General features: G+C 41.1%; 1 protein-coding gene across 4 annotated transcripts in view; it reads right to left on the bottom strand.

The window, feature by feature from the left end:
- Positions 1 to 25,000, bottom strand: part of LOC147014234 (contactin-4-like) — a 588,183-nt gene that overhangs the window by 210,254 nt on the left and 352,929 nt on the right. For all 4 annotated transcript variants that reach the window (XM_085852006.1, XM_085852003.1, XM_085852004.1 and 1 more), the window contains one exon: positions 17,045 to 17,195. In XM_085852006.1, coding sequence (XP_085708132.1) covers positions 17,045 to 17,195 — 151 coding nt within the window. The remainder of the gene's footprint in view (positions 1 to 17,044; positions 17,196 to 25,000) is intronic.

Here is a 25,000-nt window from a genome sequence, read left to right as displayed (position 1 = left end):
ATATATATATATATATATATATATATATATATATTCCCGACATATAAGAATGCATGTAATATTTGGAAGGGGTAAAGCGACTTGTGATTCACCCTTCACTGCTTTTAGCAAAACTTAGACCTGCTACCATTTGTATGGCAGTTTATTGTCATCACCATTGGGCCACCACTATCTAATAAACATCTAATAGTTACCATACATCATATAATTCACATTGGAAGTATGAATGCAAAGCTCAACTGCGCTTTCCATATTCAAAGAATTTCCAAATCTGATGCTATGAGGCTTACCATGAGTCAAAAGGCCCAGGGGCTTACCAATGACAACGACGTTTATGCAAATGTGTACAATTCTTTCACTTCGGGTGCAATGGCCAATCGCTGAAGAAAAGGCAAGACTCAGATTCAACATTACAACTACCGAGTGGTCTTCATTCTGGAATGTGCAGGCATAGTGTGCCAGGTGTTAAATATGTTCCAATGGGGAAGGGGATTGGGGCATCAGATTTTGTGACCTTTGCCAGGTGACTGTACAGGTAATGCGCAAACCACCTCCCCATTCAGTTCACCTGTTATGTGCCCGATGAGATTGTTCTGTCTAATATTGGTGTGCAATCACTTTGGTAGACCTCCCACAGCCTAAAGGTAATATTTGTTTTGGAATTTAGGAATTTTGGACAACTTTTTTTTCGGATTATTAAAATGAAAGGTTGGACCTTTTTAGGTAGTTCTGTTTTTTTTTCAAGGTATTTCCATAGGTTCATTCTCCATGCATTATCGAGGGCTTACATTATGTAGGATTCACAGTCTACATGTATTATGGAGGGCAGAGTAAGTGGGACTCCAATTCAACTCTATGGATTTTGAGGAATTGACAGTTGGGTTGAGCTGAAAAGAAAATTAGTGGGGAAATGGCAAACACGTGGCATTAGCGATATATATGGATTTATTAAACCAACCATGATGATAAGATGAACTAATGATAACGGAACAATTATTCATCACGAACAAGGGTACCAAGTGTTGTCCAGCAACGCCAGGTCTCTCCTCCCACCCCCACCCTTTCTACTCCCTCCTCCCACCAGTTCCCTTGCCCTCTCCCACCCCTTCTCTTGCCTCCTCCCACCCCACCCCACCCCACTCTCTCCAGACTCTCACCCCAACACTTTCCCTCCCTCCTCCTACTTCTATGCTTTCCCTCCTTACTCCCACTTCCAGCCTTCCCCTCCCTAAAGTCAAGAAAGGGCAGAGGATGGAAGACAAAAAGAGGAGGAGGTTGAATTCAGAGGACATCAATGCAAAAGTAACAGGCGTAGATACGAAGCTTTGTTGATGGAGATCCCGATGATTTTTGAGGGCCTTGTCTTTTGCATAGCATCAAGAAGATTAAGGTGTGAGGCAGGGGCACCAGCCCAAAAGGGGAGAGCAGTACTCCATCAGGCTGCAAGTGAAAGCTGTGTAGGTTGTCAAAAGTTTAGATTTGTCAAGGAAAGACCTTTTACGATGGAGAATGCACAGCCTGTAGCTTGTGTTGGAGGCCATGGTGGAAATGCGGTGTGCCAAAAAATGATTATGGCTGATGGTGTGGCCCAAAAGTGTGAGTAACTTAACCTCTTCAAGTGGTTTGTTTAGGAAATAGATAGGAGTGTTTGCCAGATAGTCCTTTTGGAGACAGTGTGAGTGTGGTATTTGTCAGGGTTGAAAGACATTCCAAGTGTTGGACTAGCTCCTGAGTCTATCAAGGTCTGCAAAGACAGAAGAGGCTGCTGCCTGCCTGTCTGAAGGTTAAGAAATGATATGATAGAGGGTGCAATAATCAGCAAAGAGAAACACAGGATTTTCAGAATGATCATTGCTAAAGATAAGGAACAAGACTGTTCCCAAGACACTGTATTGGGGCACTCCAGCCTTGACGGAGAGAGGAATTGAGTGTCCTGTTCAGAGCTACATGCTGACTGTGGGAGTTGAGGAGGTCAATGATGCATGAGAAGAGGTAGCCTTCGATGCTGTAAGCAGAGAGTTTGGAGATCAAGGCAGAGTTCCAGACTGTCAAATGCTCAAGATATGTCCAAAGAGATTTTGTGTACCAGGGGTGAAAGGGATAGGCATGATAACACGATGGTGGATGAGGCACGAGTTTACGAGTCATCTAGGGATGGAGAGAAGGGGAAATGGAAAGTAGACCAGGAGAAAGGTGGTTGGAAGAAAGTATGTGAGAAGATTTCACATTTTAAATTGCCGTTTAAAAAGTTTAAACTGATGGTGTGAGAGTGGAGGAAGAAGAGGAATGGAGAAGAGGAAAGAATGTTATGTCATTTTTTTATTGAACAGAAGGCATAATGAAGGAATTAAAGTGAGGGTGGTGGATAAAGGGACATAAGGGATGGAGGTGTGGCCAGTGGGTATGGGAAAGAGTTCAGAAAATAAGAAAAATGGGTAGGCCCAAAACTATCCGAGCCTGAAATACAGAGAATGAGCACAGAAAAAATACACAGAAGCGAGCACATAAAAAAACAACAAAATAAAAGAGAAAAAAAAGAGAACATAAAATCGATGGCAGCACAATCCTTAACTGGAAGGCCACTCGGTAGAGCGCATACCTCTGCCACGTAATGCCTGACCCACAAGAATATATCCGGCCCAACACATTTCTGAAATATCATGCTATATCTCGTTTTTGGCCCTATCTCTCAATGGTGAAGAATCACTTTGAAAATTAAATAACTCTTGTACCCAGATCTGGATTTGGATCTTCACCAAAGTTGAATCAATTCTTCCTTGTCACACACCCAACCACTCCACCAAGTTTAATCCGAATCAATCGACAACTTTTTGAGATATCCTGCACACAGACAAACAGACAAACAAATACAAACAGACAGAGAGGGGTGAAGTGAAAACATAACCTCCTTCACCTTTGGTGGCAGAGGTAATGATAACTTCGCTTTTTTGGAGGCAGATCACTTGGAGGACCAAGAGAAGCAACTATGACCAGGAAAGCAGAAATGGAAAATAGGTTGAGCTTCCAAGATGAAGATAAATGTCTTGCACAAAACAGACTGGCTCTGCTCAAAGAAATTCCAGTAATTAAAGTCCCTCCAGAAAGTATTCACACCCTGTAACTTTTGTCACATTTTGTTGTGTGACACAGCCTGAATTTAAAATGTATTAAATGTAATTTTTTTGTTACCCATCTACACAAAATACCCCATAATGACAAAGTGAAAACATATTTTGAATTTTTTTTTTACAAAATCAATGAAAAATGAAAAGCTGAAATGTCTTGCGGCAATAAGTATTCAACGCACTGAGTCAATACTTCATAGAAGCACCTTTGGGAGCGATTACAGCTTTGAGTCTTCTTGGGTCTGTCTGTATCAGCTTTGCACATCTGGATTTGTGGATTTTCTCCCATTCTTCCTTGCAGATTTACCCAAGCTCCATCAAATTGGATAGGAAGCATCGGTGAACAACAATCTTCAAGTCTTTCCACAGATTCTCAATGGGATTCAAGTCTGGGCTTTGGCTGGGGCTCTCAAGGACTTTCACGTTCTTGTTCTGAAGCCATTCCAGTGCTGCTTTGGCTGAAGGCTTGGAGTCAATGTCCTGTTGGGACATACATCTTTGCTGCAGTCCATGGTCTTTTGCACTCTGAAGCAGGTTCTCCTCAAGGATTTTCCTGTATTTGGCTCCATTCATTGTTCCCTTGATCCTTACAAGTCTCCCAGTACCTGCCACTAAAAAGCATCCCTAGAGTATGCTACTGTCACCACCATGCTTCATGGTAGGGATGGTGTTTGATGGGTAATCAGTTCTGCTCGGTTTCCATCAGATGTAGCGCTTTGCATTCAGGCCAAAAAGTTCAATTTCCATCTCATCAGACCACAGAATATTTTGCCTCGTGCTCTCAGAGTCTTTAAAGTGCTTTTTTGAAAACTCCAGGCGTGCTGTCACGGGCCTTTTTCTCAGCAGTGGTTTCCGTCTGGGCACTCTCCCATAAACAACGAAGGAACTCTGTAGTTGTGTAAGAGTGGTCATTGGGTTCTTGGTCACTTCTCTTACCAAGGACCTTCTTGCGCAGTTTCTCAGTTTGGTTGGATGGCCAGTTCTCGGAAGACTCTGGGCAGTTCCATATTCTTTCCATTTCCTAATGATGGAGCTCACTATGCTCTGGGAACTTTCAACACTCAATAAATTGTTGTATACCCTTTCCCAGATCTGTGTTTCCTCTATATCTCTCAGTTCTACGGACAGTTCCTTGGACTTCATGGTAGAGTTTCTCCTCTGACATGCACTGTCAACTGTTGGACATCATATAAAAAGGTGTTTCTTTCTAAATCATGTCCAATCAATTGAATTGGCCACAGGTGGACTCCAATCAAGTTGTGGAGACATCTCAAGGATGATAAAAAGGAAATTGGATGTGCTTGAGCTCAATTTGGAGTGTCATCGCAAAGGGGTTGAATACTTATTGCCGCAAGACATTTCAACTTTTAATTTTTAATAAATTTGTAAAAATTTCTGAAAACATGTTTTCACTTTGTCATTATGGGGTATTTTGTATGGATCGGTTACAAAAAATTTAAATTTAATCCATTTTAAATTCAGGTTGTAACACAACAAAATGTCACAAAAGTTGAGGGGTGTGAATACTTCCTGGAGGCACTGTATTTTCCCCACCGTGCCCCATACATGTCTGTCTCCAGTTAAAATGAAGTTTGCTAATGTAGGGAGAGAATATTATGCAGAAAAAAAAGAGAATGACAGGTGAGGAAGAGGAAAGTTGGGCAATCTCTGAGGAGGAAGAAGTAAATGAAGATGGTGTGGAGTGAAAGAAAACAGGATGGTGCAGAGGTAGCACAGTTAACTTTGGGGTATCTAGTCTCAGTTTGAAACCACACCTGACTGTAAGCATTGGATAACAAAGTGTGCCATCCATCGGATTTACATTATGCTGGAGATCTGTGTCCTCACATTAGCTGGTGGACATCAAACATCCCACAGTGTCGTCAATAAAAGGCACACTGACATCATGGTTTGATTCCTGCCAAGCCCACTGTTGGGAACACAATAGCAAGCCTTCTTTTGTATGCATCACCGGCAGAGGGGCACAGCTGTGTCGCTGATGCATTGCTCTCTGTAGGTTAGGACAGGAATTTTGAATTTGGCCTAGTGCCAGCGATAAGTCACCTACTCTTCATGAAGGATACCCTGGGATATTTGACATGTACCAACTAATGCTCGGAGATGGGATGCCAGTTTAACATCCATCCAAAGGAGGGCACACACTTTGACGAACCACCCTGCCTGTGAAAAACCAGGATGACAGTTTATAGCTGGGTCAGGATTGAAACCCAGGCTAGACAGCTTAGAGGTGAGCATGCGTACCTCTTGGCCATCTTGTCAGCCCTAATGGCAAGTAACCTAAGCCTTCCTCTAGGTTTTGTATATTTATTTATCTTTAGTTTGAGACTCCTTTTGCAGCACAGAACTTGTCCTCAGCCAGAGCACCAAACAACGCCAACATCTCTTCCTTCGAGTGGAAGCAAATTTTGCAGGCTCTTTCTGCCACTTTTTTGTTCGTCTTGGTTTTTTTATAACCTTGCTCAATGCATTTTCTTTCTGTTTTTGTATCAAAGGCAAATGTTAACTTATTGTTACCAATACTTTTATTTCTGGGGACATCATTATTTGGCACGAGTATCTGAACATGAAAAGGACACAGAAACGGTTTATTAATGATATTCAAATTGGTGAGTGTGCTGACAGGATGGTGCAGAGGAAGTACAACTGCCTTTGAGCTGTCTAGTCTGGATTTGATTCCTGACCTGACCGTGACCTGTCTGATTGGGTCTTTGCATTGCATAACAAAGTGTGCAGTCCCTTGGATGGACGTTAAGCTGCACATCTTGTTTGGTGTTGCATTCGTTTGTGGATGTTAAAGATCCACGGTACCTTTCACGAAGAGTCAGTGAGTTCTCATCGGTACTCCAAAAATATTACAAGTTCATTCCCTAAATTGTAGGTACAGTATGGTTTTATCAAATACTCACATTGACCCTTCTTGCTATCTCAGAGTGTGGTTGCTGTGCGGGCTTCAGATCCTCCAGTATATATATATATATATATATATATATATATATATATATATATATATATATATATATATATATATATATATATATATATATATATATATATATATATATTTAAAAAAAATCAGGATTCCATATGTTAAACTGTCCCATGTGAATCACAGTTACTAGATGAGAACTGAAAAGCAACAACATTCATTTCCACACAACACCTGGCAGTTCATTTGCACCACTTCTGGGGATGTGCAAGTTATTCACCTGATGATAACACCTCGGTATTGCAGTGCAGGAATTTATAATTTGAATGTCATATCTTACCACAATGGCATACTTTTATCAGAAAAAGGTTATGTGGGTACACGAGCAAAGGCAAGGTGGGACAACTGGCTTAAAGCTCTTCCGAAGGACAGTGTGATCAGTGAAGCAAAGTCTGGCTCATTCATTTGGTGAAGCATTCTGTGTTGCCACAGCTTTGCCAATCAACATGGCCCTCGTATGCTTGTCCAATTGGAAATGCATTGACAATGCTCGAGAACGTTAAACACAAAGAACAACAAAAAAGAGCGATCAGAGATTGCAGACCCTCACCAGGACCTTTTTTTGTGGGGTGTACTTTGTGTGGCAAATATATGGAAGGGTTTACTAAATGGAAGGTCATGAATTTCAACTGAAAGGTCTAAATGGTCTAAAGTGCAAATGTCAAAAGTTGTTAAGGTGTAAAGGTCTAAAGCTTCTTAAAAGGTCTAAAGCAGGAGTCACCAACACATCGATCACAAGTGACTGGTAGCTCGCTGGCTGCAAATGAGTGGCTCGCCTTAAAACGTGGATAAAAAAAAAAAACTTTACCAAACACGAAAGTTTTCATCGAGTCAAGAAACTAAGAGACCACCCAATTATCAAACATTGCGTGGCTGCTTGGTTTGGCATTTCTAACAGATATGACAGAGAAATAGAACGCCCTGAACTGTGGATTGCAAGGGAAATAGAAGACAATTGCCGACATGATTAGTGCAGTGAAAGCTTTCAAGTCGAAACTTAGCCTTTTAATACAACAAGTCCAGAAAAGGAAAATGCAACATTTTCTTTCTATGTTCCAAATGCCAGCAGAAAATGAGGTTGCTGTCAGAATCATCGTGGACATTGACAAGTACAGTGATTTCCTGACCAGGCTTGGCCAAGAGTTCAACAACAGATTTAATGATTTTGAGGAGATGGGGCACTGTGTGATGTTCACGTCAAAGCCCTTCATGGAAGTTGATGTTCGTGACATTTCTGAACAAATTAGTGTGCTGTTTGACCTTGATTGTATCCCTTTGGAAATGGAGATTATCAGCCTTCAAAATGACATTCAGTTGAAATGAAGGCAATCTGCCACAAATTTCTGGAGTTTCATGGATACTGAAAAGTACAGTAACATCCGCAAAGCATCAATGAAAGTAGCTTCCCTATTTGGCTTGATCCATCTTTGTGAATCTGCCTTTTCTGACATGAACTGCATCAAATCTGAATTTCAAACCCGTCTGACAGATGAGCATCTGAAGGACTCAATCACAGTTGCCCTCTCAGGATACACACAAGATTACGAGGTACTGGTGGACCGCATGCAGTGTCAAGTTTCACACTGAAGTAAAGGTAAAGATCAATTTTCCTTTACCTTAAATACTGTATGTATTTTTGTAAATGAACTCCAATAACTAACTTTGTACCTTTTGCAATTCATGCATTTTCAATTTATGTTTTTGTAGTTCTTGAAATATTTCATTCATCAAAAGTAGCTCGCATTGAAAAAAAGGATGGCGACCCCTGGTCTAAGGGTCTCAAAAGGTCATTAACACGAAAATGTCTGAATTGTCAAAAGAGTCTTAAAATGTCTAAAAACGATGAAATGGGTCTAAAGTGTACAAAGGATATTAAAAGGTGTGACGGTCTATAGATCTAATGGTCTGAAAACGGTCTAAAGGGAAGGCAGGGGTTTGAGGGAGATAAATTGTGTCTAAAGAGGTCTACACGGTGTTGAAAGGTCTAAAGGTGTCTCAATGGTCTAATGGGACATGCTCACGTACCATTATAATAATAATTATTATCGTTTTCACTTTCAAAAATATCATCATTATCATTTTGGATCACAATCATTATTATTATTATTATCAGTATGTGTTATTATCATTACACACCATTATCATTGCCATTATTATTATCATGATCATCATTACCATTTTGTCCCGTTATCATTATTACCATTATTATTATCATTCTCATTATGTACCATTGTCATTAATCATGATTTACCATTATATATTTATTATCAGAATGTGGTATGATCATTACGTACTATTATCATAATTATTACCATGATCATTACCAATTCAATAGTATGTAATTAATAAAAAATACTCACATTCTGCGTAGACAAATAAACAGATGGACAGACAGACACGAATGCAACACCCTCTCCTTTGGTGAGGGTAAACATTAAAATGTTTGATTGAAACACTGCAACCAAAATTTCCTTGTTTGTGCACTGTATTTATCGATATTTAAGCTGATCATGCAACTATCTATCAGAAATTTTATTTTTTCCAGTCCTTTAATATTAACCTTGTCAAAGGAGAAGCTGTGTCTGTCTGTCTGTTTGTCGCACGTCATGTTCAAAATGTGGGCCATAAACGCCACCTTGTGGTAGCCAGTAGTACACGTTCTCTTTGTTCAACCGAGTACGTCTATAAAGTATGTACAATTAGAATGTAAGTGCATCTACAAAGTATGTACGCTACAATTTGAATGTGAGTAAGCGTATAAAAATAAGTGCTAAAAAAAAAACTACACAAAACAAGTCTGGGCGATGGTACCTTTGATTGCTCGTTCTCATTATTACTATTAACATTCATCCCGTCCTTTTTGGGGTATGTTTTACATCTCAAGCAAATATTTTGTTGAATATTTCAGAAAGTACCATCTTTTCGACTCTGAGTTTTTATGACAGTTTGTGAGCATGTTTCAACCATGTAGCTAAATTTTTGATTTGACGCAGGTATAATCGGCCGACTTATTACCAAAATTATTCTGGGTGCATTCACACTGAAGTCATCGGCAGCACAGACTATGGGTCGCTTGACTGACTTTTCACAACTATGTGTTCAATTTATACACATTTCTTCGAGACAGATATCCATCATGTTTTATCGGTGGGGTGCAAGTACACCCCAGGAAAGCTGTTTAGTGTTCATTAGTACGTATGGTCACAGGGAGGAGTCGAAACTCAATTTGTGTTGGTTATACATGTTTTCATCTAGAGATACATAAATGAAGAAAATGTTAATGTTGCACAGAAATAGAAGTTTAATTTTGAAAAACAAAAGCGTTTGTTTCACCATTTTAAATTGTTTGCTTGGTATCAATGATCACCATAACCAGAGAGTTGGTGTCAAAGCCACCCAATGCTCACCTGTTTATACATTTATCGTTTTTAAAAGACGAGTCTAATAAGATTTTTTATAAAGCATTGCAGTGAAGTCTGATCCAAATAATTTTAAAGCAATATATGTATTTGTATAATGTAATCAGTAAAATATAGTGTGGTAGATAAAAACATTAGAAAGGAAATAACTTGCACCAAAAACTTTAACATTTTCACGCTCACGCTGATGCTGACGCTCACGCTCACGCCGGGGGTATCGCTATAGCTCTCTGTTCTTCGAACAGGTGAGCTAAAAATGGTAGACGAGCAAAGAAAGTGTATGATTTACTCAAAAAAGCATCACGAAAAATAAATATATCAATTATGTTTTGAAATAATCCATATGCGTTGTGTTTTATTACTGCTTTAAATCCATGGGGTGTGAACGCATAGCAAAGGTCTTAAATGGTTTATTTCTCCTTGGGTAAGGATGAGGGTTAATATTATTATTTTATAAAGACTTCAGTATTCGTGGAAGATCAAAAATGATTCAAAATACCATTGGATAGCATTTTCTGGTACTCTCCTGCAGAACCAGAACTTCCTGCAGACCGTGGACATAGTCATTCATATACAAATCAACAGAGCAGGATTTCACCTTTATAATGTTGAGGAAATGCTCTGCTCATTGTGTGCACACAAGGAAGGAAAAAGAGCGTATCATCCAATGGTACTGATGAACTCAGAAGTCAACGCTTATGCTCCATCTATTCTGCTGTTCCACGACCCTTTGACCGACAGCAATGCACTGTACACGCTCACATTTCCGTTTAGCACAGCAGCTGCCACTCAATGGTTTGATCACGTTTTGCCGTTGCCGACCCCAGGTAACATTTCACCAGCTCAGCCCCTTTCACACAACATTGCCTCAGCCTGGCCGGTACGTGTGTGGCACAGTCTTAGCACCTGTTCCAATTTGCAGGCTTTCTCCTCCAAAAGATTCATTGTAGCACACAGAGGGCATGGGTAATCAGAATTTCACACCCAGCCGGTGGTCCAAGCCAGCGTGCAATGCATTGACTTCCAAGTATACCTAGCTTTCCTGCTCATTTCAGAGCATGATCTCAGGTTTGTTGCTCCTTATGGCAAGATAACTACTCAGGGTCAAAGGTCACACGCTATTACCCCATTACTGAAAGTGAAATGCAAGCATCGACCCTGTGGTTTAATGAATCGAGGCTGGCATAACAATACGTGGTTATTTACGCATTTAGTCCACAGACCTTTTGAAAGCTTTCTTTCAGATTTCAAGCAACGGTAATTGATAGACAATGTGGATTAAAGAATAATGTGAAGAAGATTTCAAAATTAGTCCATTTGGCCAAGGCTAAATAATTTATTTTTTATTTTAAATATTAAAATTAATTGCATTCAGTGTTCATATGAGCCCTCTTTGATCGCAGCACAATGTCAGGGGATCGAGAAGAGAAGTAGTGAGGGAGGGGGGAGGAAGTGGGGAGGGGGAGGGGATGGGAGAAGGGGCAGAGGAGGGAGAGGGTGGGTGAATCTGGTCAATCCAGACGGGCCTCCATCATTATCCAATGCCAAAACAAAAACACATGCAATTGCATCTCTGTTCTCCACCCCAGCCAGATTTATGACTGCAAAGCCATTTTCCTCCATGCGCACACTTAACAAACACTAAAAAAAACTGTTACAAGGGCTTTTAATCTGGCTTCCTCATTGCCACCATCTTTATGTTTTTTTGGTTTCATCTTAAACCACCAACCTCCGAACCAAACCAACAACACCACTTCAATCTGCCTCTACAATTCCATTCACTCCTCTATGCTTCGCTTCTGCTAATGAATAGGCAGAGTGAGATTTCATGGCAATACCTGATCCAAGTTTCCTGCTGGAGGCTCAGTGTACATGGCCATCTCTTGTGGCAGGCTAACTTCTTGAATAGAAAGCATCTTAATGAGGTAAGGTGTTCGACGCGAGATAAGCATATTCGTGGAATGTAAAATTTGACCATGTTGCCAGCAAAAAAGGGTTCTCTTGTAAATAATTTATTGGAATTATTAACACCCACACATCGGACAGAACAGCCAGCTGGACATCTCTCTGTAAGGACAGCGTCCAGTGCAAGCTGTGTTAATCGGATCCCATTTTGCCAGAAATTAAACCCAGGAAAAAAAAAAGGTCGAGGCGATCAGGCAACACTTGAGCTAAGCTGCCATTCTGAAATGACTACGGCAAGTTTTAAGAATTGCAAACATATGAAACAAAAAGTTCAGAAATAAATAAAATAATAAAACTTCAAAGCGGAACATAAAGGGCAAATAACTGATGTCATGACAAAGCTGAAAACAAAAAAAGCATAAAACAAGGCCTGAGCCTTTTATAACACACTGTGACTGGGAAATTTTCAGGAAAAGACAAACAGGTTTTCCGTATGTTTTTTAATTAATGGATCATCATCATCAGCTTGCTCCGAATCAACTGCAGAACAAAGGCCTGCCTCAAGTCACGTTGCTTGTCAAGTGCAGGTTGGTGAGAGGGTTTGTCCTGGAATTTAGAATTTGTTTATGGTCCCAAAAACAACTTGCCTACTCTGAGGAAGAGACACATGGTATTATCAATGTACACCAACAACTAATGCTGGCAGATGGGTCCTCTGGCCCAACATCCTTAAAATAGATGACACGCACATCAATGCACACAAGGGTCACAGTTTATAGCTGTGTAGAGATTCGAACCTCGGTGACAAAGCTCAAGGGCACAGATGTGCATACCTCTCGAGTCTAGCCTATCCTGCCAGGCCCTGCAATTATATGGATGGAAACATTTCAATTAGCTACCACTTTGCATCGATCATTTTGGTTTATATGTTTTTTTTATTTATCTCAATGACAATCCCCCTTCCCCCACCCTCCCCGTGCATGTCCCACCCACTTAAACTGGATTAAACATTTGCAGGGATTTACATATTTACCTTTCAGGTGAAATGTACCGCACGTGGAATGTTGTTTATTGTTCGTTTTAACCTGTATTCAAAAAGTCAACGTCTTTCTGGATGAAATTAAACCTGAAGTTGGAGCAAATTAAAGATGGACAAAAAAGGCTGTTTTCTTCATCTTTTAAAAAAAATATAATTCCATGCCTAGGTTAAGGCCCTGCCACACCTTGACGATTTAGCCAGCATATGGCAACGTATCAAAATGTTTGTAAAACGCTGGCGTACGCTGAACTATTGCTGTTTTTTTTCAGTTTTGGGCGTATTCATAACGTGCTGGACGTATGCATAACGTATTAGTAACGTACACAGAACGTTTCGATAACTTATAGATAACTCATACCAACGAATGCTTAGCGTGTTGTCGGCGTTCACAACGTATGCCCAACGATAGTCTAACTTATGCATAGCGCGGCAGTGTATCGCCAACGATCACGTGGCATCGCCTATTAAAAGGCTGCCGCTCGACAATTCAAATCATAACCGCAGTAGACATCGAAGTGTCAACATCACCGTCATGCCAAAGAAAACTTCGAATAATCCTGCAAAGAAGTCTCCTGGCCGTGGCCGTGGATGTGGATGCAAGGAGGATCCATCATCACCCACACCCTCCCCATCACGCTCACCTACTACTACTGACATGGACCTACTACTTCTACCACCTACTACTACTACCTACTACTACTACTACTGATACTACTGACATGGACATCTACTCACCATGGAGTCTGAAACACTGACAGGTTCCTCCTGTGAAGCCCATTTTTATATACCAATTCCCCTAAACGCTACCAATACGCCATTATACGGTAGCTGTAAGTTAGAAACATGTTCAGTAAGTTCTGTGGTCATCCAGAAGACGTCAAATACGTCAACATATGTCAATATGCATTGGAGATACGTTACACATAGGTTCAAATCACGTTACTCATAGGTTAGAAATAACTTTTGGGTATGCTAGACATTACCTCGACGTATTTCGACTTATGAGTAACTTACAAGTAACATGTGTCGACGTGTGTCAACAATCGCATAACGTGCCTACAACTTATGGCCAGCATATGCGGAACGTGTGAGTCATACGCCGAGCACGTCAAAAAATTTTGAGCATGCTTAAAATTTGTCGACAAGCTCGGCGTACTACGACATATGCCAGCGTGCTTCAGCGTGCTCTTAACGTATACAAAACTTACCCATAACGTATTCGCCAAATTTTCCTACATTGGCATACGCTGGATAAAACGTCAAGGTGTGACAGGGCATTTACACAGGCACTTGCACATTTCATGATTTGAGCCTACGATATAACCATCATGACCTATTTACTTGGATGGAACTCAACGTGCGAAATTAGTGGACAAAAAACAATAATGATGTGCGAAACAAAATATCCATTCAAATGTTAATTCGGTGGAATGTTCATTATGATGATCATTTAGAGGAAAGGGAGGAGAAAACAAAATTTCGGGTAAGTTTCTCAAAAAATATTTCAATGCATCATCTGTTTCTGATGGCACCTATGTGGATAATAATAATAATAATAATAAATAATAATAATAATAATAATAATAATAATAATAATAATAATAAGTTGTGCCAGGCAAAACAAATCCTGCCCATTTCAGGTTATAAAGTTATTTTAGGGATCAAATTTAAATGTGATACATCCTTAAACTGAATGTTGATTATAAGGAATAAAATAAGGAATATTTTAGTCTTAGTTTGAAGTCAATTAAACCATTTTTGACGAAGTTATGAGCGAAAAACGATTTTGACCTTTCAAGGCCACGTAAGGTCAAAGGTCGTGGTGTCAAATGAAAGCCAATAAAGGACTTGATATATGTCTTCCATAGTAAGCACGCATATTCCTAGCCTTTTTTGATTTATAATGGAAAATTTGTCATTTTGACCGATGACCATGACCCTCAAAATTTCAGACCCTACCGATCTTCACAAATATGCATTTTTCACTATAGGAATGGGTAGGATTATAAGTGACAAATAGAATAAGGTTCACGCTTAGCTTAGTTTGAAGTAAATCAGATCAATTTTGACGAAGTTATGAGCGAAAAACGATTTTGATCTTTTCATGACCTTGACCTTGACCTTTGATCCAATTGGACCCAAAAGTTAATGGGGTCATCCAAGATTCATTGCCCACCTGTGGATTAAATTCGATAGTGTTTGCTAAAGCCGTTTTGCTGTAAAGTTGCTAACAGACAGACAGAGAAACAAACCGGACGATTACAATATCCCGCTCCCTCCCTCCAGGGGGGGGGGGGGATAATAATGTTTGGGATATGAATAATATGTTGCAATCAGGATAAAAAGGTGATTTATACTCATCTGGTGGAACAAAAATGAAGGTTTCAGAGGTTTTTATTTTCTTACATTGATCAAAGACTCATGGAATTACCTCGCACATTAACCACGTGCCGGTCAAATAAATTCTCAGCCGTTCAGTGCAATGTAATGAATATTTGCAGACAATGCATGATGATATACTTAGAGTATCCAATTCCATGTGACTATACTCTGCATTGGATCTGCCGAAGCAGTTTCTTGGTCGAGGGTCATGCTGGGTGGTTTGCATTCCCTCTCCCAGCAGTAGTTAGGGGAGCAATTTGGGATTTGTCCATGGTACTGGCAATAGCTTGCCCACTCTTCGTGGGGGATCTTTACCATCCACAAATTAATGCTGGCAGACGGAATGCCTAGTTTCTCGTCTATCAGATGGACAGCACACACATTGATATAATTACCCTGCCTGTGAAACACCGGGATGACAGTTTATAGCTGGACCGATATTCAAAACCCAAGCTTAGAGGCGAGTGACATATAGTGTACAGGATATACACTATAATGTATATAGATATACAGGTTCCAAGCATAATGAGCAATTGATTCACATGCGAACGAAAAACAAGCCAAAGCAGAGTGCTATCTGTGTTTTAAAAAATAGGTGCACTTCTGGAGGGAGAAGGGGGAAGGGGAGGGGGGGAGTTAACAGGTTGAGGAGAATAAAACAATCCATCAGTGGAGTATTATTGCCAATCTGCCCAATTTACTGCCGCAGTCACTAGCCAGAAAACAAAAAACAAACAAACAAACAAAAAAGGGAATGACATTCGTTGCGCTCTTGGACATTTCAAGTATAGTTGCTTAAGAATAATTTTAGCCTGTTTGACAGTTTCATCTGAGCAAACAGCTCATGATGATTGTATCTTAAGTTCAAATCACATCTACAGTGTTGAATTTTCCAATAGTCTCTTAATGGCCTTAAATTTCACAAGAGATGCACTCTATCTCCTTATGTCCTTGTCCTTGATACAATATGTCTGTGCAAACTCCTTTGTGAACCTTGGTTGTTCTTATAAAAAAAATTAAAATAACAATCTAATTTGGATGCTTTTTTTCAGCAAATATTGTTTACAAATGAATAAAACTGATCTTCATGAACACATCGAAAACTAGAAGGGCACTCGGTAGAGCGCAAACCTCTGCCACGCATTGCCTGATGCAGCACAACATATCGGGCCAATACATTTTTGAAATATCATGCCATATATCATTTTTGGTCCCATCAATCAATGGTGAAAAATCGCTTTTAAAATTAAAAAATTCTCGAATCTGGATCTTGATTCGGATCTTCGCCCAAAATCAAATTAATTCTTCCTTGTCACACACCCAACCTGTCCACAAACTTTGGTCCAAATCCGTCCACAACCTTTGGAGATATCGTGCTATATTTCGTTTTTGGCCTCATCTCATCAATGGTGGAGAATCACTTAAAAAAATACTAGTATCCGGATCCGTAGCCAGATCTTCACCAAAATTGAATCAATTCGTCTGTCACACACCCAACCTATTAACCAAATTTCATCTGAATCTGTCCACAACTTTTTTTAGATAGCCTGCACACAGACAAACAAACCGACAGACAGGGTGAAAACATAACCTCCTTCCACCTTTGGTGGCAGAGATAATAACCTACTTCAATCAGTTTACCCTCAACCCACACACAAAAAAAAAGAAAATCACTATTGTAGGACACATCAACTAAGTATGATGTCAGTGGTGCTTTTGTCTGATGTAATAATAACTAGAATCGCTCCCACATAGAGTTCTTTAGTGCTGATGTCAAGCATAACCGACCAAAGCAATCCTTCAGAGGCATTGATTTGTTAGCTGCTCAGCTTTTTTCCCCAGATAACTTTTGAACTGTTTTATTTACATTGAATAAGTGAAAAAAAAAATGTCATGAAGAACTATGAGAACTCTTGCTTGTGAAAGCTCATGTCAATCCGCGTCGGTTGACATGTCGAACAATGGGTGGAATCAACAGCACGTTGATCGAAGGATGCTATCTGCCATGAGAAGCAACTTCGATAAATTATCTGTTCATTCCATCCATTATATATTTTAATGATCTAATATTATGTCAATTTGCCCTCTCTTTGACACCAAAAATAAATTTACTCTCAAGCACAAAGCTCTTCAAACAGTAACACATATTTATGCAGGATTTTCTCACCTGTTACTGCCATCCAGCTTCAATCCATCCCTTTTCCATGTGAAATTAGGCTTGGGCCAGGCTTTTGGCTCACAAGAGATCCGAGCCTCACCCCCTCTTGCTGCAGGTGTCTCCAGCTTCAAAGGACTTTTTCCAAAGTCAGGAGAAGAAACTGAGAGAGATAAATGCAATGTGAGAGTTGTGGACACAGCCGAGCAAATTATGCCCTCTCATCATTCAGGAATTCATATCAACACGTACTGATAAAGGATTCTTTACCGGGGCCGCAACAATATATATATATATATATATATATATATATATATATATATATATATATATATATATACATATATATACACATACATATAGAAATATAAGAAAATACAACATAGAAATATATAAATACACATACAGAAATACATATATATATATATATATATATATATATATATATATATATATATATATATATATATATATATATTGTTGTGGGGCCAGATATCGGTGGCGAGCACAACCGCAAGAGGGAGCAGTAGAGTCGGCTCCACCGAACACACTGGAATTTAGGTTGTGACCCTTGGATAAGTCCGGAAGGCACGGGTCCCTTACAGGACAATGAATCGCCAATAATTTGACCATGTGGGGTAGCGTTAATTGCCAAACTTCAATATACCTAAGTACCCACGCGGCAAAGCTACCGGGGAATTCACACCCTCGACAGACCTCGAGCGGAATGAGCAGTTACCGTGCTCGAACCGTGTGTAACCCAAGCGGATGGTTACCGAGGCCCGTCGGTCCAAATGAACAATTTACTGCTTCGCTATTTCTCAACACGCACCGTGCTAAGCCAATAAAATAAATGACAGGGAATGAGCTGGGACATTCAACAAGAGGGGAATTTATTTACAATAATTGGGGGATGAGGGGAGCACGTAAGGGCAGAGTTAACTGAATAAAGAAGGGAATCAAATGTACAAGCAACTCCTTGAACAATTCTAATTAGAGACAGGGCCCACGGACACACACACACGCACACACAAATACCCCAGAAAGAGTTGGACCTTGAGGTCTTTATTGCCCCTTCAGCTCGGGAGGGAAGACGAGCTGAGGGAAGAGAACGTGGCTGGCTACCTGGCCGTGTTTGCGTGGCTGGACGACCGCACCTTCCCGGAGCACCAGGCGCCAAAGAACGGACCAGGGCAGCCGAACCCAGAGGAGGTGAGGCGAGGTGATCTCCTGTGATGAGATGGTCGACTGCTTGTTGTAATGCACTAGACGAGACGCCACGGATGCATGGGATGCAGTCAGCTGGAGACCCAGACAGAAGCGCGCTCGAGCCGACGGGACGCAATCATCAATGGTTCTTCCATCATTTTTTGGGGCGCGGTCCGCTCCCCCGTCACCTGCTCCCATTGGGTGGACGGCGTGTCATGGGCTCCGCCTTCTTGAGAAGGACCGCCCCGGCTTTGGTCCGCACGTCGCCCATTGGGCGGAAAATGACGCATACCCTTATTTGGCACCAATCCAGAATGAAGCGCTCCGTGCCCATATTTGGTGCGAAATCCACACCGCCTGGAGCATGGAATTCTGCCCACGCATGCATGCTGGCGAGCGCGCGAAGAGACAAAGCCAATGCCACGAGCAGAGTGTTGTTGTTGTAATCGTTGTTGTTCAAGATGTCAGATATAAAGATTTAAAGCCTGACTATGAGATAACTTCGCAGCGCACAAACACTTAATTAAATTACCCACCATTGTTGGGTACACACAACACACACAAGTTGCTGGATATTTTATGAGTTTAAGTGCCGATGTGAATCTCGGTACGTGGGCCGCACAACACTAAGATTGGTTGATCGGATCAAACATCACGTCCCTTTGGCGATTCGAAGGAGGATTGTAAGGGTTGGAACACAACCAGTGCGAGCATGTATAAATATCCAGCAACCACCGGCCACTGTACCTGATTCATCTGCCATTGCATAGCACCTGGTTGCCAACCCCATCTATGCAGACCAGTACAATGCAGATATGTTCAGGATATTGAGCCAAGGTCAGAGCTCGTTTCATTTACGTATGTTGGAAGCAACCTTCATCCTTACCACCGATCCAATACTATTTCGTCAAAAGGAATTTGAACCATCTCTGTGTCTTTCAGCATGGAAAGATCAATGGAAATACGGTAACAAATGGTGAATGAACCTTCGGGGAAACCCATCCCCCCTCTCTCCAGGATGTGGTTGCAAACTTCAATCATCGACGACCTCTGCTCCAGCCAATGGGAGCTCGAGGTGAAGATGATGAGCCGACCAATGGGCGTTCAGATTAACCGTGACGTCATTACTGTTGAACCAATTAGCGTCTACCTTATTGAGACCTGCGTATAAAGCTCGCACCTTCACTTCCTTCTTCACTTGCTGCAATTTTTACCCTGAAGAGTGCAGCACAAAAAGCTTCGGTCACCATTATGTCGTTTTTGTTTGTATCCATGTGCATATATATATATATATATATATATATATATATATATATATATATATATATATATATATATATATATATATATATATATATATATATATATATTACGAATTTCGCCCGCCTGGCGTGCGATCGGCCGTGTACCTCTAATGGCGGCCGCGTCGCCCACCGGAACGGACAATTCAGTCGTGACCCTCCTGGAACTACTGCCAGGAGCCAGTCACAGGTGGGGGTTTAACCTCACCACAACCCAGTCTGCATTCTACCCGCGCAAAATATGGTGAATCGCCGAATGTCGATATACCTAAGTATCCGCGTGGGTAGCGTACCGAGGAGTTGTACCACGCCTCAGGTCAGCTCCGGACACAAACCGCTTAAGCGGCACGTTTCGTGCTAAGGGGATAACCGAGCGGAGTTATCGCCGACCTCGACGGTTCAGATTATTTATTGGGTGTTGAAACCCACTACCAATCCCTTAGGTGATGCAAGATGGAACTTTCAAACGAAGGAAAGGACGCAACGAAATGGGAAAACAGTTCAACAAGCAAGCACGTTTATTTCACACACACACACACAAGGCAAGCACGTATTCACAGCCATACAATAAGAATGCACATATAACAGTCGTACAGTAAAAGCAAGCAACACAGAGCTACAACCGAATTAAGCAATGTACAAGCACTTATTCAGGTTTACTTAAAAGACTGGTGCCACACACACATTTACACAAAAAGCAAATACAAGCCACCCTCATAGGCAAGAGGGCAGACAGGTCTGTGGACCGAATGTACGTGGGACCTGGGTGAGCGGCCAGGTCCACGAGACCGAAGGGGTCTTACCCGCGCCCTTGTGGCGCGATGGCGGGCTAGCCGCAATGTCAGCATAACGTGCCTGACTCCATGCCCCTGGCGTGGTCGGTGAGCTCCTTTTGGCATGCGTTGCGCAGGCACGTGTTGGTCGGTCGACACCACGGTTGGGGTGGGGAACGGACGGGGTTACCGGCGCTACCTCAGCATGGATGGGGGAAATTGTTGATGCTCGGGGTGGAGAGAGAGAATGGCGGACGCTCCGTCCCGCTAGCGGGGTCTTGGGACCGCACCGACTCCGGCAAACTCTCGCCTCTGAGCCCTCTTCCGCGTCCCTGCTTCACTCCACGACTCGTCCCTCGACCCTGCTATGACAACCTCAACGACAACCTTCGTCTTCAGTCGACCAGCCCAGCCATCACAGCAACGCACAGCTCAGCACAACCCAACACTCACACGCGAGTCGCCTTGTGCTCGCGTCTTTATAGACCGGGGGAGGAGCGTGTATGTAGATTTGCGAATCAAAACGCGCTTGGAGGCGGGGCCACACCACCCGACGTTTAGCCATTGGTGGGGAAAAAAGGGGCGTGAGCCTCTCCTGATCCGATTTCCCTCTTGCAAAGGCATCTAATTGTACTTGCGGCTCGACGCGTTCGGCAAGAATCACCGAATGGGCCCTGGACAGCACGACGTTCGGTGTTGGCAAGTGGTGTGGTTAATGGTTGTGGAAGGAGAAAGGCGAAGGTGGTGGAGGGTTTGCTGTGGTGGTTTGGTTGGTGGCGGACGTCATTTGAGAATGGCGGTGAAGCGTGTTTGCGGGGTGGAGTTGTGGAGGTAAAGAGGCGAAGGTGGTGGTGTTTGAGTTGTTGGTGGGCTTATTGGTACAAAATAATGATAGAGAAAGCCCAGATGAATCACACATATTCCCTATAAACAACGGGTGTGGACTAACTACACATGAACTTATCGATATATCTAACCTAAGGACCTTTCTGGTGTATTGCAAATTTCCACAGCCGTAACAATATATATATATATATATATATATATATATATATATATATATATATATATATATATATATATATATATATATATATATATATATATATATATATATATATTTTTTTTTCTTTTCTTTATGCCTCCAATGACAAAGTCGCCGGTGGCATTGCTTTCGGTTTGTCCATCTGACCTTGCAAATCTTTTTATGTTTTCTCTGCAACCGCTCTTCCGATTGACATGCAATTTTCAACATAAATGCAACTACTCATGCAAAATTTTTCAATGGTGATTATGATGTCATCAGTCACATGGAGTGGCATCGATGTTGGAAAAACGGAAAAACTTTGGACTTCTGTGTCTCCTAGTCCGTATCATGGAAAAAAATTGAAACTTAGCACCTGGCAACAACTCTGCATGGGGAATAAGGGTGATTTGACTATGACATCATCGGTGAAGTGGTTTCCTGGTCAAAATTTGGCAGGTAGAATGCTGTATTTGATCAGTATGAAAATTTGTGAGGTTTATCTAGGGATAGATTGGTCAACAGAAATTTTTTTGGTGATATCATTGGTCATGTGGTTTCTTTCGCAGAAATATTGTTAAAATATATATATATATATATATATATATATATATATATATATATATATATATATATATATATATATATACATATAGTCGTTTAGACGGATATATAAAAACACAATCAACCCAAAATTGCACCAAGTACGACTGCTGATATTAAATCAAACAGGAAAGAACAGAATTAATGTCAGGTGACTTTCATTTCTTTTTCACAAATTTCTTCAGGACGAACAACACCGTGGGATCTTTAATGTTCACCAAGTAATGCTGGCACATGAGGTTCCCACCCAGTTTAACGTCCATCCAAAGCACAGTGCACACATTAATGAATCACCCTGCCTGCAAAATACCAGGATAACAGTTCGTAGTTGGACCGAGATTCAAACCCAGGCTACGGAGCCAAGAGGTGAGTCTGCATACCTATTGGCTATCCTATCAGTCCGTTAATGACAATAACTTAGAGTTAATGGAAGTGCAAGGGCTTCTATTTGAGATGCCATTATTCAAGCAAACATGTTTATCATTTAGAAATGACTGTACAGTACTTCATCATCGTGTTTGGTCATAAAACATGATTGCTTTTCACAGCTGTACAAAATTCAAACTTATTTAATTACTTCCTCACTTGCATCATGGTGTTGAAATTCAGTCATTCCCAACATATTAATACATTGTGCATAGAAGCAACCAAAAGCTAAACAGGTACATCATGATGAAGCAGGATCTATAATTTAATGACCTATTATTCGGTCGATTTCTTCATTCCTTTCATGCTTTATTCACCAAATTCATAATCGATCTGCATTTACGAATTACTCGAGAGCTTCTTAACAACAACAAGAACAACAACAACAGTACTGCATTTTAGTTGACACCTCTTGACAAACAGTAAGCCAAGATGGGAAATATAGAAGTGTACGATTCAGGCATAAAGATAAAACTATAGCAACCACTCACCTCCCTTTCCCAAATAAAACTCAAGAAGCAAAGTAACTGGAAATTATTGAAATCACAGAAGAGAATTTCCAGCCATTCACAACTGGTAATCACAAGTGATTACATCTTCCAGCAGATGAGTGGAGATGAAGTGAGTGATCACTTCCTACAATACCATGGTATTAACTAGATCTCTTGCAGAATGATACGTGTCACGGCTGGCAGTCTCATAAATACCACTTGGCGTGTTTTTATGTGCTGTGATGTATCTTCTCCATAAGCACGGTGCCTGGGCTGCAATCTAAGCGACAGCACGTGGTGCACTTGGCGTGCGCATTAGGGACAGGCCTGCAGAGCAGGGCAGCGATAAGAAAGTGCGGACAGCTGGGTGGCCTCAGTCATGCTCTGTTCCAATTAATATGCTTAGCTACATGACTCCTACCCATAGAGCCTAGGCAAATGCAGATCGAAAAAAACATGCGAGCGAAATCTCACCAATCTCTTGAGTGGTAGAACTGTATACCTCGGCCGTATCCTCTGGTGAAAGCCAGCATTGCGTAAACGAGGTTTTTCTTCATTAGAAAAATGTGCTTCGCAAAAGGTGTTTGAAATGGAGGTAAATGTTTAAAATACAATTCTGTTGGAGTGAGTGGAGAATATTTTTTTGTTTTTTTTGTGTTTTTTTTTTTGAACACATGGTGTAGACTCATAGAAGTTGTAATAATACTAAATCAATGAGCGCCCTCGTGATGATGGAAAACAGTTTGGGGTTCAGGAAGCAGTTTGCATTGTTAGCTTGGTGTTTGTGTCAAAAATAATAGCAACCATAGGGTAGCAGGACATGCAAAACTAGAGCATTGTTCTGGACTTGTCATTTATGTCTTCCAGCAAGCTGTGATGATTGAGTCTTGTGAGAATTGGCAACGGCTTGACACATCCGTGCTGCAAACACGACAGGACGTGAAGAAGATAAAATATCACATTGAATTTGCTTCTGTTGCAATATACAGCAAAAATCTTGGGCCAAGGTAGCTGCAGATATTCAAGCCATATATCAAGAAGTTCATGCGTGGCTCGAGCGGGACATTGGAAGCTGAACAACCTAACCACCTGCTGAGCACTTCAAGCCACTGGAAACTTTCTCCTTATGATTGCAAACCTTATTTTATAGCCAGGTGTGTTGATCACTACCATTATTTTTAAGATGGCTACCTCGATGACTGTGAAACAATTTTCTGCCAAAGTACTCTCACCTCATGGCAAACCTCATACCATTTGCTTTGCGACCGACTTCAGTGTTTTTTTTTTCAATTGTGTTGAATGAACATTGTTTTAAGGATAGACCTACGTATTGCTCTTACGACCACAACTACCACTAACATCACTCCGACAACTACTATGACACGATCATTACTGGCACATTAACTACGACTATGACCACCACGACCATGACTCCTACTACCACAACCAATACTGCCACTACTATAAGTGCTATTTGATGTAATAACGACAAAATCTGAAATCAAGTTTGGTGTGTGTGTGTGTGTGTGTGTGTGTGTGTGTGTGTGTGTGTGTGTGTGTGTGTGTGTGTGTGTGTGTGTGTGTGTGTGTGTGTGTGTGTGTGTGTGTGTGTGTGTGACTTCTTTGATAAATCTTAGACCCTGTTAAAAAAAGAAAATATATCAGTGTAGAGATTTGGATATTACATGTGACCTGAAAATCCTCCAGACTACGTGCATTTATATATACCATTGTTCTTTAGACAGTAAATTCCAATAAAAATGTCTATTTTATCCTTTATAATCTTTGCTTGAAATTAGTGCTGCAATCTTCCATGTGTGTGTGTGGGTGTGGGCAGATGTCAAACCTGTATTATGGATGGCATTTTAAAGTCAGGACATTCCTTCATGTACATTATACGACAAGAGTGGATTGAGAAGCTGACTTTCTACCAACAATGAAGTCAGGGTGTGAAAAAAATGCTGGAAATCCCGTGCCTACGTATCTGTATCAGGTCCCAGGAACAGTGAGAGTGAGGACAGTCTGGAAGAGGGAGTGCGAGATTGGGGGGTTTCTGTAGTTGATGAGGTGTTAGCACTATATAATCTTATCATAAGGAATAGAAAAGGAAGTTGAACACAGGAGGAGGCCACTTGGCCCAT

The sequence above is a fragment of the Eptatretus burgeri genome, chromosome 13 (genome assembly GCF_056783735.1).
Source record: "Eptatretus burgeri isolate ZD-2024b chromosome 13, Ebu_testis_v1, whole genome shotgun sequence".
NCBI lineage: Eukaryota > Metazoa > Chordata > Myxini > Myxiniformes > Myxinidae > Eptatretus > Eptatretus burgeri.
The sequence above is the reverse complement of the archived record's forward strand: the minus strand, read 5'-3'. Positions and strand labels throughout refer to the sequence as shown.